General features: G+C 39.7%; 2 protein-coding genes across 2 annotated transcripts in view; both read left to right on the top strand.

Moving 5' to 3' along the window:
- The window catches only part of ANKDD1A (ankyrin repeat and death domain containing 1A), a 350,194-nt gene that overhangs the window by 249,679 nt on the left and 82,325 nt on the right, over window positions 1-18,190 (top strand). The window lies entirely within an intron of this gene.
- On the top strand, window positions 4,301-17,825 carry MTFMT (mitochondrial methionyl-tRNA formyltransferase). The gene is made up of 9 exons (XM_070762096.1): window positions 4,301-4,555; window positions 6,314-6,532; window positions 8,099-8,221; window positions 10,161-10,263; window positions 12,327-12,402; window positions 12,754-12,845; window positions 14,023-14,104; window positions 15,403-15,485; window positions 17,170-17,825. The coding sequence occupies exons 1-9, from the start codon at window positions 4,305-4,307 to the stop codon at window positions 17,380-17,382; spliced, it is 1,242 nt and encodes a 413-aa protein (XP_070618197.1). The 5' UTR covers window positions 4,301-4,304; the 3' UTR covers window positions 17,383-17,825.

Raw genomic sequence — 18,190 nt, 5'->3', positions numbered from 1 at the left:
CTTTTCCCCAATCAGAGCCTCTTGGCTGCTTGTCAACAGGGCGACTCGTGATGCCGTCTTGGTCCAGAAAAGGCCACACAGAGAAAAAGGCCATTTCTCTTCTGAACGTTTTTCTTGAATTAACCCAAATGCCATTATAGTAGAGTCTCAATTCTCTAACATAAACGGGCGGGCTGATAGTTGGATAGCCGAAAATGTTGGATGATAATAATAATAATAATAATAATAATAATAATAATAATAATAATAATAATAGTCTTTTTCTTTTATGTACGCTGAGAGCATATGCACCAAGACAAATTCCTTGTGTGTCCAATCACACAAAGATGTCATGCAAAGCACACAACACAGGAGAAAACAACCTGGTGGTGAGGTAAGTTAAAACCCACACCAGTTTTGTGTTACTTTTACAGTCCTCTTTAACCAGTTTCCAGAGTCAGCATATTGTCCCCAATAATCTGGATCCTCATTTTACTGACCTTGGAAGGATAAGTCCACCTTCAAACCATCGAAATAGCTCTCAAATATTATATTCTTTTGCCAAATGCCTTTATTTCTGTCTCAAGCTGCCAATGGGGTAATTGTGACATCAGCATAGATATATGCCGGTATATATTCAACAGCAGCGTTAAATCTTTTTCTGGTTGAGCTTCATTCTCCGCTCATGTTACTACCTTCAAGATTACAGGTGGAAGATTATATGCATTTAGATCAATTTCTCTTTCTTCTTCTTTTTTCTCAGATCAACAATCAGAGCCTGCAACAAATTCTGTCCTGCACTTCATTATCGCTTAAGTAAACAGCAGAAATCTTGCCAGGAACATCTTTTTTGGTTTTATTTCTGTCCACTTTTGCCCTTAGTATGCCTCAGAAGAAAGCACAATCTGCCTTTAGTATGTTTACTTTGGTTTATCAGTCCTTGAAACTGTTCTGTTTGCAGGGTCTTTAACCTAGGCTCTTGGTTACAGAGTAACCAGGGTTGTAATCATACACACATTATACCCAGTAGCCTTTATGTCTCAGAATGCATGTCTTGGATTGCACTTCGGGTCATGTCTTTTGACATGAAGTTATCTTTTTAAAAAGAATCTACATGAATCCATTTGTTCCTTTTATTAATTTATAACCCCAGAGACATTGGCATTCTATAACGGAGATAAGCAAGAATTCTGAACTATAGTTTTATAATGTACTTATAGGATGTGACATCAGCATGGTAATTTAAAAAATTTCAAAAGAGATTACAGGTTTTTTTTTAAATGCTTAGGATAGTTCCAAAGACCCGGAGTGTGATCATTTTGTTTTAGAAAATATTTTTTTTAAAAAAGCAGAGATAATAAAATCATAAAGTTTGCAGTTGTTATTCCGGTTCTCAATTCCTTATCTGCATGAAACCTAAAAACAGGTTTCAAAGGTACCTAAAATTTAAATGTAGGTACACCAAAATTAAACATAGGATAAACCTTTATAATATCTATCCCTCAAGATTTGCCATAATCACTAATTAAAGTAATTTCTTTTTAAACCTTATCTTGAAGAGAATTTTTAAATAAGAATTTTTCTCCACTTTTACACAACACATATACAGTACAGTGGTACCTCGAGATACGAGTTTAATTCGTTCCGGACCTGGGCTCTTAAGTCGAGCAGCTCTTATCTCGAACAACTTTTCCCCATAGGAATTAATGTAAATAATTTTAATTGGTTCCAGCCCTCAAAAAACTCACAAAGTTAGTCTAAATTATGCAGAAAGACATGTTTTTAATGAAGAAATGTACATGTACATATAAATGAATAATGAAGTTTCTTTCACTTAACTTGTAAACTTTCTTAAACTTTTAAATTTACATATGTTCAACTTCTCTGCCACCCAATCCTGTAGGACAGAGGTCCCCAACCCTTTTTGCACCAGGGCCCGGCTTTAAGCGATCAAGAGAGGAATGGGTGAATGAATGGACGGAGGGTGGGAAGGAAGGAAAGAGGGAAGGGACAGGAACAGAGGAAGGAAGCAAGGAAACTTATGAAAGGGGAGAGTAAGAGAGGAATGAGTGAAGGGAGGGAGGGAAGAAGGTGGGAAGGAGAAAGAAAAGAAGAAATAGAGGAATGGAAGGTAAAAGAGAGAAAGAAAAAGAGCAAGAAAGCAAGAAAGAAAGAAAGGGGGAAGGGACAGGAACAGAGGAAGGAAGCAAGGAAACTTATGAAAGGGGAGAGTAAGAGAGGAATGAGTGAAGGGAGGGAGGGAGGGAAGAAGGTGGGAAGGAGAAAGAAAAGAAGAAATAGAGGAAGGGAAGGTAAAAGAGAGAAAGAAAAAGAGCAAGAAAGAAAGCTGCAAGCACCCCCCCGAGCCCCCCAGGCCGCTGCAACCTTTTAAAACACGCGCGCCGCTTCGCAGCTGTCTCCTGAAGCCGAACGCGGAAGTTAGCGTTTGGCTTCAGGAGACAGCTCCTTGGCGCTTGTATCTCGAATTTGGGCTTGTAAGTAGAACAAAAATATCTCTCCCCTCCCAGCTCTTATCTCGAGTTGCTCTTAAGTAGAGCAGCTCTTATGTCGGGGTTCCACTGTATCTCATAAATGCATCAATAAAAATACATTTTTCTCATAAAACCAATAACCTATTTTACACTCCAACCTTACTCTTTATTAATCAGGCTGTCTGTTTTCTCTTTTTCACTCCCCTCTTTCTCTCCACCTCTACTATCCACCTTCTTATACTTTCTCTCCTCCTTCCTTATTCCCTCTCCTTTTCCCTCCTGTTGATGAAGAGAATATTATTATTATTATTATTATTGTTGTTGTTGTTGTTATTATTATTATTATTATCATCATTTATTAAATTTGTATGCCGCCCCTCTCCGTAGACTCGGGGCGGCTCACAGCAGTAATAGAAAACAATATACAATACAAATCTAATATTTAAAAACTAAAAACCCATAATTTAAAAAACATGCACACAACATACCATACATAAACAATATAGGTCTGGGGAAGCTATCTCAGTTCCCCCCTGCCTGACGGCAGAGGTGGGTTTTAAGAAGTTTACGAAAAGCAAGAGGGGTGGGGGCAATCCTAATCTCTGGCAGGAGGTGGTTCCAGAGGGTCGGGGCCGCCACAGAGAAGGCTCTTCCCCTGGGTCCCGCCAGACGATGCTACAATGCTGCAAACTATTCATCCTGCAGGTTGTTAAGCTTTTAGATAGATAGATAGATAGATAGATAGATAGATAGATAGATAGATAGATAGATAGATAGATAGATAGATAGATAGATATTCTTTATTGGCCAAGTGTGATTGGACACACAAGGAATTTGTCTTGGTGCATATGCTCTCAGTGTACATAAAAGAAAAGATACATTTGTCAAGAATCATGTAGTACAACACTTAATGATTGTCATAGGGGTCAAATAAGCAATAAGTTATGCAGTCCAAAGTGGGAGGAAATGGGTGATAGGAATGATGGGGAAAACTAGTAGAAATAGAAGTGAAGACTTAGTAAAAAAGTTTGACAGTGTTGAGGGAATTGTTTGTTTAGCAGAGTGATGGCGTTCGGGGGGGAAAACTGTTCTTGTGTCTAGTTATCTTGGTGTGCAGTGCTCTGTAGCGAGGTTTTGAGGGTAAGAGTTGAAACAGTTTATGTCCAGGATGCGAGGGGTCAGGGAGGAACAGCAGGCAGAATCTCATCCCAGCAAGCATTGTATGCTCAGTTCTAAAGCTTTCTCTTTTGAATTTTTGCCTGCAGTGCAATGCTGCAGTTGGACAGATGCATTAACATTTGACATGCTGCAAAGAGGCATTAACACTGCAGTTGGGATTCTGCTAACCAATGGCAAGTTTTCCTTCTGCAGGCTAAATCAGGTTAACTAACCCAGTTAGTTTATTTATTTATTTTATTTATTTATTTGTCAAACAAGTATAGTATTATAGTACATATTAACATAACATAACATAAGTTGAACGTAGTAATAGAAAGGATAATAAGACAGTAGGACAGGGACATTAGGCACATAAGTGCACTTATGCACGCCCCTTCATCGGTGGCTCATTGTAATTATTGGGTGAACAAGAGCAACTGCTGCATAATCTGTGTGGGAATCCAGAAAGGTGGGGAGCTTCAGTCACTAATTCAAGCAACTTGTCTGAACGCGACTACATTGACACGCAACCCGGCAGCCTTCCCTAGCAAAGGCTCCCAGAGGTCGCCATGAATACGACGAGTCCCCGGTTGCTATGGCTACCTAAGGGGCGTCCCAGGGTTCCAGCAATCCCAGAAGCCCCCGCGGCGAGCTCGCTTTTAATCACGTTCAGGCATGGTCGCTCAGCCTCGCCTACGTCATCAGGACGCGACCTCCAAGAGGCTTGTGAGGAAAGCGGGAGCCGGGACGGCGATGAGCGTGCGGCTCCTGCGAGCCTGCCGGGGCGGGTGGGGCTGGGGCCGCGGGAGGGGCCACGCGACCCCCGCGTGGGAGGCCCCACGGCGCGAAAAGCCCCCCTGGCGAGTCCTCTTCTTTGGCACCGACCACTTCTCCGCAGAGATCCTCCGAGCGCTCCAGGCAGCCCGGTGGGTCTTTAGGGTGGGAGGAACCCCAACAGGCGAGGGGGGGGGGATGTGGAAGGTCACTCCAGCTTAGTGCCCCCCCCAGCTCCTAGAATCCCCAAGTCTTGAAGTTGCCAAGTTTGAAGACCTCTGACCATAGTATTTTCCTGAGTGAATCCACCCACCCAGTTCTGATTTACAGTATTATACTAGTTAAGCACACAAATTAGAGATGTATGATTTATTGCATAAGAAAAGCTTTGCCTGGCTGTATTTGAATTGTAGGGGGAAACTCTAGATGCTGACTTAGACCTGACAGAGCTACTTATCCATTAATCTCATTATCGGCTAATTTAATTGTCATGGACAAGAACGTTTTCTTTTCTCCAACAGACTTGACTCTCTTCAATTGAAGAGGCTTGATACATAACTTAAAATCTTCAGAGTCATAATGCATGCTCTAAATATGACCTGCAAGCTCTCATATCCCTGAAGAGCAAAGGCAATAGGTCAGTGGCAGAATTATAAGCCCCTGACAAGGTCATAGGATAGCATAGATAGGGATTGAACTGAAATTCAATATGGGGAACACTTTGAATATAGAAACTCCACTAAACCCTGGATCTGAGTAATGGGTAATGTAAGGTTCCCTACATTTCCAAGTGAATTCATAAACGTTCCGAAAATAAGCACTTTATTGTGATAAAATACAGCTGCTCATCTTTCTTTGGCAATCCCATTAAAATAGTAGTTTTAATATTTAAGAGCCATGGTAGCGCAGTGATTAGAATGCAGTACTGCAAGCTACTTCTGCTGACTGTCGGCTGCCTGCAAATTGGCAGATCGAATCTCACTAGGCTCAAGGTTGACTCAGCCTTCCATCTTTCCGAGGTGGGTAAAATGAGGACCCAGATTGTTGGGGGCAAGACGCTGACTTCTGAAACCGCTTAGAGAGGGCTGCAAAGCACTGTGAAATGGTATATAAGTCTTATTGCTATTGCTATTAAGTCTTTTTAAAGGACCTCCATGTGTTGCTACAGCTGTGGAGGTGGTGAGACATATTAATCATCTGGGGGTGCAGATACTTAACAGTCTGACTTGGCTTCTTCGTGTGTTATCCTTAGTGAAGTGTTCAAGCCAGCATCGGATGAGGAGAGCACATCTTTCTCCTTTTGTCCTGACCACTTTCTGAAGAGGCATGGTTGAGACTTTTTTTTAAAAAAATGCAAAATTGAAACAAGCTTGGACCAAACCCCTGCTAAAATCTAAAACCTGAGCTACAAATATTTTCTATTACTTCAAAACCATCGCTGTTTGATTTGGTGCTAGCAGTGCCTCAGATAGAAAGTCCATACAGAGAGTGCTGAGGACAGCGGAGAAGATTATAGGAAGCTCACTTCCTGTTATTCAGGATGCTGCTTATAAGTCCTATGTGCTTAGAGCTCGAAGCATTGTTAGGGACCCCACACACTCATTTTATGGTCTGTTTCTGTTGCTCCCCTTGGGAAGGAGGTTTTGAAGTATTTTTAGCAGGACTACTAGATTCTGTAACAGCTTTGTTCCCTAGGCCATCCGTCTGGTAAACTCACAAAATTCATTTTTCTTGGCATGTGCATGTATACACCCAAACTAGACTCATGTTTCTCTGTGTCATACCTGTATGTGGGTATGTGTATAACAGTTACCTTTTGATGCAACAAAATTTCATTTTAATGTATGCTGATTGGTGGTACATTTAAAGTGACGATCAAGTTTTTATTCTATTCTATTCCCCCCTGCAAGGGCAGAGTCCCAAGACCAGAAAGCGCTTGTGGATCACCTGGAGGTGGTGACTCTGCCCCCCAGTCACTCAAAGGTACTCCCTGTGAAGAAGTACGCAGACCAATTTCAGCTCCCTGTCCACATCTGGCCTGATGTAGGTTCGTGTGAGAATTTTGACCTTGGCGTGGTGGCATCGTTTGGACGTCTGCTTAGTGAGGACCTCATCCGAAAATTTCCCTAGTAAGAATGATCACACACACAAAAACACACTTTCTTAGTATATGCTTCCTCATGTATCCCAGCGGCCAGTTAGGTCCCACAGAGTTGGCTTTCTGCAGGTCCTGTTGGCCAGACAATGTTGGTTAGTGGGGCCTAGGGGAAGAGATTGTCTCTGGCAGTGTTCCCTCTAATTTTGTGGGGGGGTGGGCGGAAAAGTATAGTGTCTGAGCGGCAGTCCCTTTGGGACTGGGCGGCACAAAAATAATAAACAAACAAACAAACAAACAAACAAACAAATAAAAAACCCACCCTGTTTTGCCTCAGAGAATTTCAAAATAAAATACTGTACTGTGTGTCTATAACAGTGAGCTCATAATAGGGCAACTCTATCAATATCAAAATGCCACTTAAATAGTTGAGCTAGTTTCAAACTAGATTTTGATTTTCTTTCTCTCTTCCTTACTCCCATTCTTTTTCTTTCTCTTTTCCTTCCTCTCTTTTTTCTATCTGTTTCTCTCTCTTCCTCTCTCTCTCCTTCCCTCTCACTCTTTCCCTCTCGGCTTCTGGGCAGGTTTGGAAAACTCTGAGTTGATGATGATTTTTAAGTGAGCGATTGCTCACTGCTCAGCTTAGAGGGAACTATGGTCTCTGGCCGATGTTGCAAATGAACTGGATAGAAACATAGAAACATAGAAGACTGACAGCAGAAAAAGACCTCATGGTCCATCTAGTCTGCCCTTATACTATTTCCTGTATTTTATCTTACAGTGGATATATGTTTATCCCAGGCATGTTTAAATTCAGTTACTGTGGATTTACCAACCACGTCTGCTGGAAGTTTGTTCCAAGGATCTACTACTCTTTCAGTGAAATAATATTTTCTCACGTTGCTTTTGATCTTTCCCCCAACTAACTTCAGATTGTGTCCCCTTGTTTTTGTGTTCACTTTCCTATTAAAAACACTTCCCTCCTGGACCTTATTTAACCTTTTAACATATTTAAATGTTTCGATCATGTCCCCCCTTTTCCTTCTGTCCTACAGACTATACAGATTGAGTTCATTAAGTCTTTCCTGATACGTTTTATGCTTAAGAATGTGGATGACTCTACATGGTTTTTTTTAATAATTCCTGCTAACTTTGTATACCCTTTTTTGGAAAAATAATTACAGTTTTTTTCAGTGTATAAGAAGCACCTTTTTCCTCCCTAAAGGAGGCTGATAATTAGGGTGCGTCTTATATTCTGAATGTAGCTTCGACCCCCCCCCCCCACAGCCCTAACTAGCTCTTACCTTGCAATCTCTTTCATTGTTTCTCTCTGCGAAGAATGTTTTCCAAGCCTTTCCAAGTCTTCGCAGGTTTTTTTTTCATTGCTCTAACTTGCTCAGAGTATATTTCTTTCCAGCCCTAACCATGTGCTAACGGGCAACAGCCTCCAAATTCTGGTTGAGAAATAATATTTATCTTTTGCATGCAGTTCGTAAGAAAATAAACTAGATATTGCAACATTCTAGCACAATGTTATAGTAAATACAAATGTTACCGGATTGTTATCATCTTGCTCTAATTGCCCATTATTTTGTCCCAGCGGCATGCTGAATGTCCACCCCAGCTACCTTCCGCGGTGGCGTGGCCCTGCACCAATCGTCCACACCGTGCTCCATGGCGATACCGCAACCGGGGTCACAATTATGCAGATCAGGCCTAAGAGGTATGTTAGCTGTTTAAATTCAACATCCAGTCTACAAAGACTGGCTATGAGAATTTTTTTAAAATTTTTTTCAAGAAAGTTTATTTACAAATATAATACAGACAAAGGGACGAAACAAAAAAGAAAAACAAAGAAAAAAAAGAAAAGAAGAAGTAATAATAACAATACATCAAAAATACATCTAAAATACATATTAAAATATAGGCGAGTACAGAATCGGTTCATATATTCTTCCGAAACTATGTAAATTTTCTTTAGCCCGGTCATAGTTATTGTCAACGTTCAATTTTGTCTTTTAGATAACACATAAAAAAGATAAAAGCAAAATGTATAAGTAACATAGAAATCGAATAATAGTCTAGTTTAATCATTCATAACTTTATCTTATTTGCTCTGTTATGAGAATTACTGGTATTAAGTCAGAATTAGTAAATATTGTTGTTTCAAGGCACCATTATACCATGGAGTAAATATAGAGGAAATGAAATTAATCGCAGAGAAATGGATATTAATAAACTAAGGGGATCTATGTGTATTAGTAAATAAGAAAAAAAATGTTATAAATGAATAAGCTGAAAAAACCAATTATCCTGCAATCCAGCAGGTGCACTTATTAAGTTCTGATACCAAAAATACTCTATGTATAAAGCATAATGCTTTATTTCTTCTTGAGTGTATGTATGTATGTTTCTTTTCTTTTGTAATCTCTTCTTCTGTAAATATTGTGTTGTTTCTTTTTGTATTGATGTAAATAATTAATAAAGATATTTTTTTAAAAAAATATAGGTTTAACCATTATGGTTAATAATTATGGTTAACTTTTTAAGAAGAGACTGGACCAGTCACTTGCCTGAGATGGTTCTCCTCCTTGAGCAGGGGGCTAGACTAGAAGACCTCCAAGGTCCCTTCCAGCTCTATTCTATTCTAACTTATTCTGAAATTGTGTGTGCAGCATCCCTGGAGGTTTTCTATAAAAGATGGGATAATCTTTTGCCCAAAATGGTTTGAAGATTTCCGCACAAGGCATGAGGTTGAAGTAGAAAGCTACAAAGGCCGTTATTAAAAAGCCTTTTAAAAACTTCTGTATCTTTTTAAAAAAAAAAAAAAATATTGGTTTTTTCAAAGTAACAAACACGACAAACAAAACATATAACACTTAATGGAGCTACAGTCGCTCCACTCAAAATAGAAGTCTTAATATAAAAGTAAAAAGTTTATCTATAAAATACATATTGTTATATAGAGTAAAAATTTCGATCTTAATATAAATCTAAATCTGTATCAAAATTTATAAAGATATATATGAAAAAGAAAAAGGTTTTATAAAAAACAAAGAGAAAAAAGAGATGGAAAAAATTTATATTTGTACTAATAATTACCATCTTATGCAATTCTAATACTAAATTCAAATATGCAAAATAATATAGCAACACACTTATCTCTTCTTCCTTGTTTCCCACCAAATATATACTTTCTGCCAGATGTCATAAAATTCTGATTCTTCTTGATTATTTAACCGTCTCGTCATCATATCTAATTCGGCACAGTCTAAAATCTTCTTAAAAATATCTGTTTCTTTTGGAATCTCATTATCTTTCCATTTTTGTGCAAAAACTAACCTAGCTGCTACTAATATATGAACTATTAAATAATATATATCTTTTTTTGTATTTATGATTTGATATGCCCAATAGAAAAAACTTCTGTATCAATGCAGCAGTCAGTACTGTGTTCTCTGTCCAGCCTATTCCACTACCTCTTACTAGGTTTTTAGATCCTATATAGAAGATCTTCAAACTTTGGCAATTTTAAGACTTGTGGACTTCTACTCCCAGAATTCTGGGAATTGGAGTCCACAAGTATTAAAGTTGCCAAGTTTGAAGATCTTTTGCTATATAGAATCTGGCAGAATGCGTCATGCAATATGTTTTTTTCCCAGGTTTGATGTGGGCCCAATTATTAAACAAGAAGAATTTGCCATTCCACTTCGCTGCTCAGCAAAGAAACTGGAACCCCTGTTATCCAAAGAAGGTGCAAACCTGGTAAATGAACCACCTTGTTTAATGACATTTTTTTCTCCAGTTATGGGAGATAGAGACCAATGCCAAACGTGTTTCATCAGTTGGAATGCACCTGTTCTGAGCCCATGGTAATTTCAAACAGTCATGGGTTATAAGTGGCTGATTGTAAGTCTATCTGTAGTAACATCTGAGTCTCAGTCTCTCTCTCTCTCTCTCCTCCCTCTCTCCCTCTCTTTCCCTCCCTCTCTCCCCCTCTCCCTCCCTCCCTCTCTCTCCCTCTACCTCCTTCCCTCCTTCAGAATAAACTATTCTGATAGATTTGTAAACCACTTCTTTCATTTTCCCCCCAAATATTTTTGTTAATTTTTTAAAAATGTAGGACAAGACAAGACATACAACATTTAACACCAAAAGGAGCTACAGTTGCTCCGCTAAGTATAGAAGTCTTCTTAATACAGAAAAAAGAAAACTAATTCTAGTTTAGATCAATACAGAAAGATAAACTTATAAATGAAATATCTCTATCTAATCTATAGTAACATAAGAACATTAACTTTTCAAAACTTTCCAGCAATTATATACATGTAATTGTAATTATAATTAAATTGTAATTAAAGTCAATTTGAAGAAATAAGCTTATCTATCGAGTATCACTATATAATATATTCAATCTAGTAAATTTAACTATTCAATATTTTATTTTAATATCTTTAAGAATCTTTTTTTGTGTTCCACCAATTGTAAACTTTCTGCCAGATTTTATAAAATTCTGTATCAGCTTGATTATTTATCCGTCTCGTCATCCCGTTCTTTTAATACAGCTGAGCCCAAGGAGCTGGATAGTTCCCGAAGCTATTTCATTGGTTGTATTGCTCTAAAGTGCAAAAGTCCACAAATTCCATTTCCAGTAGAGGGATTGAATCACATGGAATAATATCTGGCTATCACAGAGCTCATAGAATAAGATCTGGATCGTTTAAGTCCTAGTAAGGATAGAACTGATCACTTACTACCTCAATTGAAACATAGAAACATAGAAACTGACAGCAGAAAAAGACCTCATGGTCCATCTAGTCTGCCCTTATACTATTTTCTGTATTTTATCTTAGGATGGATATATGTTTATCCCAGGCATGTTTAAATTCAGTTACAGTGGATTTATCTACCACGTCTGCTGGAAGTTTGTTCCAAGGATCTACTACTCTTTCAGTAAAATAATATTTTCTCATGTTGCTTTTGATCTTTCCCCCAACTAACTTCAGATTGTGTCCCCTTGTTCTTGTGTTCACTTTCCTATTAAAAACACTTCCCTCCTGAACCTTATTTAACCCTTTAACATATTTAAATGTTTCGATCATGTCCCCCCTTTTCCTTCTGTCCTCCAGACTATACAGATTGAGTTCATTAAGTCTTTCCTGATATGTTTTATGCTTAAGACCTTCCACCATTCTTGTAGCCGGTCTTTGGACCCGTTCAATTTTGTCAATATCTTTTTGTAGGTGAGGTCTCCAGAACTGAACACAGTATTCCAAATGTGGTCTCACCAGCGCTCTATATAAGGGGATCACAATCTCCCTCTTCCTGCTTGTTATACCTCTAGCTATGCAGCCAAGCATCCTACTTGCTTTTCCTACTGCCTGACCACACTGCTCACCCATTTTGAGACTGTCAGAAATCACTACCCCTAAGTCCTTCTCTTCTGAAGATTTTGCTGACACAGAACTGCCAATGCAATACTCAGATTGAGGATTCCTTTTCCCCAAGTGCATTATTTTCCATTTGGAAACATTAAACTGCAGTTTCCATTGCTTTGACCATTTATCTAGTAAAGCTAAATCATTTACCATATTACAGACCCCTCCAGGAATATCAACCCTATTGCACACTTTAGAGTCATCGGCAAATAGGCAAACCTTCCCTACCAAACCTTCCCCTATGTCACTCACAAACATATTAAAAAGAATAGGACCCAGAACAGACCCTTGTGGCACACCGCTTGTAACCTGTCTCTGCTCAATTGGTGCTTATGAGAAGGAGAAGCTGTTCTTTATTTGGACTTACATTGTGGATTTTTTTTTCCTCAGCTGATTGCCGTTTTGCAAAACTTACCAGAGAGTTTAAGCAAGAAGAAAGAGCAACCCAAAGGAGGAGTGACACACGGTATTTATCGCAAGTTTCATATGCAATGAAGATATTAACTAGCTAGGATATCAGCCTTTGCTAAGTAGACAGTTGTAATACGTTTTTCATGATTCTCCCTACTTTCTTCCTCCCCTTTAAACTTGTACTTCGTTATGAACTTGAAAGCTTGGCAACCAAGGGTTAATTTTTGAGGGTGTCAGGGAAGTCCAATGTCCCTTCATTTAAAGATGGAAGAAGAGGGAACACGCTTACTTTGTCAGCTGAAATTGATGGCTTCTAAATGTTACTGTCATATTGGAAAAGAACATTTAAATTGTTTACAGATGCGGGAGGCAAAAAGGTCAATTCTTTTTTATTTTCCCTCTAAAGCTCCTAAAGTCACTATTGCAATGAGCTGCGTTCAATGGGAAGAACAAACTGCTGAGCAGATATTAAGGATGGACCGTGCCTTAGGAGCCATGGTAAGGTCAGCAAATAGGTTGCTTATCAGGGGATATATTTAAATTCAGAAGATGCTTTTTACAAAAAAAATAATCTTGATTTTCAGCCCTTGGATGAAACTGGGTTGGTGGTGGGAACAGAACTACAGTGGTACCTCTACTTACAAACGCCTCTTCTTACAAACTTTTCTAGATAAGAACCGGGTGTTCAATATTTTTTTGCCTCTTCTCAAGAACCATTTTCCACCTACAAACCCGAGCCTCTGAAACTGTAAACAGAAAAGGCAGGGAGAAGCCTCCGTGGGGTCTCTCTAGGAATCTCCTGGGAGGAAACAGGGCCGGAAAAGGCAGGGAGAAGCCTCCGTGGGGCCTCTCTAGGAATCTCCAGGGAGGAAACAGGGCCTCCACCCTCCCTGTTGTTTCCACAATCACACACATTATTTGCTTTTACATTGATTCCTATGGGAAAAATGGCTTCTTCTTACAAACCTTTCTACTTAAAAACCTGGTCACGGAACGAATTAAGTTCGTAAGTAGGGGTACCACTGTATATTCTGGAATTACAGTGTAATTTTTTTTAAAATAGGGAAATATTGCAGTTGGATGTGATGGATTTTTTAATGAATAAAATAAGAGCATACATAAAACTATGCCATACAAACAAGTAAGAAGAGTTTAAGTTCCTCTTAATGAATTTGGAGTCCCCTCTCAGAATTTAATTTGGCAAAGGCAGCATGCAAATTCTTTTGGTTCTACTATGGCTCCTTTCCAGTTGAAATGCAGTTAAAATACAGTATGTACGAGCAGTATATATACGTAGTACACGCGTGTCAAATTCGCCGCATCACGTTGCCAACACATGACGATTCACTATGTTTTTCCCATTGGCAGAACTGGGGTGGGTGTGGCGTGGGTTGGGTTGGGTGTGCATGTGACCCCTCTGGCCCGCGGATGCCAGTTTGACATCCCTGATGTAGTAGATTTAACTTCCTACTTAAACCAGATTCATTTCAGTGTGAAAAATGTTCATATTTGTCTTTCCTCGGATTGGGAGGAAAACCTGTTCCGGTTCTTCTAATTGATCCTGAAAGAAATCATGTTAAATTTGATATAAGTGGGAATTTGGTTCTATTGAAGAAGAAGAAATGTATGTAATCTTCTACAGCTATATGACTTATACGGTGCTGTCTGTTTTTAGATGCCTCTAAAGACGCTGTGGATGGGTTCCAGTGTAAAACTATTGGACTTTGAGGAAGAAGAAATGCTACCAGATTTAACTGGTACTTATAAAAAACCTTTAGCACTCAGATTGAGAACCTCCTAATTCTTCTCAGTGTCAAAATGGTAATAGATGGTCTGTGAAACAAAACTGAACACTTTGTGACTTCCTGTTTTGGAAATCCTCTCCCCCCAACTTTCTTGGAATCGGAATTCCCCCCTTGAGTACATTCTTCTTTCTAGGAACATTAAATCCCTTGTCTTTAATTTATAAATCTTAGACTCTGGGGCTGTAGAAAAATGTTGCATGAAATGAATGTCTCTGGTACCTACAAGGAGAAGTGGGGAATTGTCTCTTTTGGTTGCCTTCTGTGATAATGCATAGGACATTAGGAAATAGCAATAACAACCTCTGGAACCGCCTTCTACCGCACGAATCCCAGTGGCCGATAAGATCCCACAGAGTTGGCCTTCTCCAGGTCCCGGCGACTAAACAATGTCGTTTGGCGGGCCCCAGGGGAAGAGCCTTCTCTGTGGCAGCCCCGGCCCTCTGGAATCAACTCCCCCCAGAGATTAGAACTGCCCCCACCCTCCTTGTCTTTTGCAAATTACTTAAGACCCACCTGTATCGCCAGGCATGGGGGAACTGAGACACCTCCCCCAGGCTTTTATATTTTATGTTTGGCATGTGTGTGCTGCATGGTTTTAAATGATGGGGTTTTAGATGTTTTTAATATTAGATTTGTTTCATTGTAATATTGTTTTATTATTGTTGTGAGTCGCCCCGAATCTTCGGAGAGGGGCGGCATACAAAGCTAATAAATAAAAAATTAAAATTAATTAAATTGCTAGAATGGAAATGGAATGGAATGGAAAGGAAAGGAATTAATAGAATAGAATCAGAATAGAATCAGAATCAACAAGAACAGAACAATAGAAAATACAACAAAATACAGAATAGAACAAGAATGGAACGGAACAGAATATGGAATGGAATGGAAGTAGCACTTGTATGCTGCTTTGTAGTGCTTTACAGCTCTCTCTAAGTGGCTTACAGAGTCAGCATTTTGACCCCTACAATCTGGTCCTCATTTTACCCACCTCGGAAGGATGGAAAGCAGAATCCACCTTGAGCTGCTCAGAATTGAACTCCTGGCAGTGGGCATTGAGTTAACCTGCAGCACTGCATTCTAACCAATGCACAATTATATTCAAGGCTCTTTGTGAATATATTCAATTGTTTGTAGTATTTAAGCTGGTCAGTCTTCCCCTTTAAGAGTTCACCAAAATATGATTTTAGTCACACTTTGGATTTTACTGCTACAGAGGCAATAATGACCTAACTTTATATGTTCTACAGATAAGGTTGTAGCTGAAAAAGAGGCTACTCCAGGGTTGGTGTTGTACCACAAGCAATTAAAGATCCTGATGATCCAGTGCAAGGTAGGTGTGTGTGTGTTTGTGTACATGTGATATTTGTACTCCTTTTTAAGGCAGATGGGATCCTAGAATGCTTGCTGATTCCATTTTATCTGAGAGATGAGGAAAGGGAATGGCAGTCAAATGAAACATTTATAGCATTTCTTTGGTTACACTGCCCCTCATCACAACTGTTAGTATTAAAATCTTATTAACCCAGTAGTTGAGTCTCTGAAGAGTGTCCATAGGTTGTCTAAGTTTCTAAAAACCAGTAAACTGAGTGGTTTCTTGTAAAATTGGAATCTAACAATAATAATAATAATAATAATAATAATTATTATTATTATTATTATTATTATGTCAATACAACACAGCAAAGGAGATCACTGTGCTGGATTTTGTATTTCATCACCAGTCGGGTGCTTCCCAAGCACCTAAGACTGCGTGATGTAGCAGCGAATTATGTTTGCCGATCCCAGTAAAGCAGCCTTTTGCAATTGACAGATGGAGATTTTGTCAATTCCGATGGTTTTCAAATGTCCGCTGAGATCCTTTGGCACTGCGCCCAGCGTGCCAAGTACCACTGGGACCACTTTCACTGGCTTATGCCAGAGTCGTTGCAGCTTGATTTTTAGATCTTCATATTTCACTAATTTCTCTAGCTGCTTCTCCTCAATTCTACTGTCCCCTGGGATTGTGATGTCGATGATCCATACTTTCTTTTTCTCCACAATCAGGATGTCAAAAAAAAAAAAAGTATGGATCATCGACATCGCTATTATTATTATTATTATTATTATTATTATTATTATTATTATTATTATTATTATTATTATTTGCTAGACTTGTATGCCGCCCCTCTCCGGAGACCCGGGGCGGCTCACAACATACAATACAAAACAATATATGTACAAATCTAATAATTAAAACTATGACTAAAATCCCATTATCTTAAAACACAATCAATATTCCACAATCATATTCATACATAACATTTAATGGTCAGAAGTGGTGGGGGGGGGCATGTACTAGCTGCCCCATGCCTGGCAACATAGATGGGTCTTAAGGATCTTGCGAAAGGCAAGGAGGGTGGGGGCAATCCTAATCTCTGGGGGGAGCTGGTTCCAGAGGGTCGGAGCCACCACAGAGAAGGCTCTTCCCCTGGGTCCCGCCAGACAACATTGTTTAGTCAACGGGACCCGGAGAAGGCCCACTTCGTGGGACCTAACCGGTCGCTGGGATTCGTGCGGCAGAAGTCGGTCTCGGAGATATTCTAGTCCGATGCCATGTAGGGCTTTATAGGTCATAACCAACACTTTGAATTGTGACCGGAAACTGATCGGCAACCAGTGCAGACTGCGGAGTGTTGGAGTAACATGGGCATACTTAGAGAAGCCCGTGATTGCTCTCGCCGCTGCATTCTGCACGATCTGAAGTTTCCGAACATTCTTCAAAGGTAGCCCCATGTAGAGAGCATTACAGTAGTCGAGCCTCGAGGTGATGAGGGCATGAGCGACTGTGAGCAGTGAGTCCCGATCCAGATAGGGCCGCAACTGGTGCACCAGGCAAACCTGAGCAAACGTCCCCCTTACCACAGCTGAAAGATGTTTCTCTAATGTGAGCTGTGGAATCACTTCTGAAGGGTTTGTAGATTTGTGTGTGTGTGTGAGAGAGAGTGTGTATTCTCTCTCCTATTTTCCCTTTCTAGGAAGGTTGGGTTGGAGTCAGATCTGTGGTACACAAAAAGAAATTGACAGCGACCGACTTCTACAACGGCTACCTACACTGTTGGCCCCAGAACAGTTCTGCAACAGCACTCAGGAACTGCCGGTTTCAGGCACTCAAGCTGACCACAGCGAAAAAGAAGCCGAAAGGTTCACCCAACGCACAGAATAATTGTGATAAGAACATAAGAAAATAAGAAGAGCCCTGCTGAATAAGGCCAAAGCCCACCGAGTCCAGCATTCTGTGTCACACAGTGGCCCACCAATTGTCCATGAGGATCTTGAGCAGAAAGAGAATATACAAGATACAATTTTCAGCAAAGCGTTAAAATGCTAACTCTGCATGATTGAGAGGGCCAAATTGGAAACGTCTCAGCTTGTCCCAGATTTGACCGATGGAAAACAGCGATGGAAGAAAATAAACAAAGACAGTGCTGTGCAACTGATATTGTACAGTGGACAACACAAAGGACTAGTAACCTGGAGAGTGTGTTTATTCTTTGTATTTAAAGCTTCAAACCACGTCTGGTTTTTCAGGAACCGTACTACTTTCCGCATCTGGATCCATCTTTTTCCAACTTAAAACGCAGTTGACTAAGCACATGTGTTCTATTATTGAACAATAAATGATTTTTGTACATGTTTGCGTAGGTGTGTCACACAAATCGTTTTAGATGGCATTTTAGAATGCTGAGTGGTGTAATACTATTGGTTCCGTGTATCAATCCATTCCTAATGCCCTTCCGAATCCAGAATCATCAAGGTGAGGATCTCAAGAATTCCTGATCAGTAAACTTTATTGGAAGAAAAGCCAAGAATTGTAACCAGTGGGGATAGACGAGAGTAAGCACACATGGCTGTACACAGAAGTAATTCAGCTCTCACCAATATCTCCTTTTGCAATTTTTTCCTGCTCTATCTATCCAAGGCAGTGTTTCCCAACCTTGGTAACTTGAAGATGTTCTGTCGGGCTCTCTGGTATTCCCAAAAATTCACAGGTACAAA

This window comes from Erythrolamprus reginae, chromosome 10 (assembly GCF_031021105.1).
Source record: "Erythrolamprus reginae isolate rEryReg1 chromosome 10, rEryReg1.hap1, whole genome shotgun sequence".
NCBI lineage: Eukaryota > Metazoa > Chordata > Lepidosauria > Squamata > Dipsadidae > Erythrolamprus > Erythrolamprus reginae.
This window is presented reverse-complemented; position numbering and strand designations above follow the sequence as displayed.

Excerpts from the sequence above, each read along its gene's own strand:
- MTFMT (XM_070762096.1), top strand. The coding sequence starts at position 4,305 with ATGGTCGCTCAGCCTCGCCTACGTCATCAGGACGCGACCTCCAAGAGG. Across the intron at positions 6,533-8,098 it reads CTCATCCGAAAATTTCCCTA|CGGCATGCTGAATGTCCACC; the intron begins GTAAGAATGATC and ends ATTTTGTCCCAG. Across the intron at positions 8,222-10,160 it reads ATGCAGATCAGGCCTAAGAG|GTTTGATGTGGGCCCAATTA; the intron begins GTATGTTAGCTG and ends TTTTTTTCCCAG.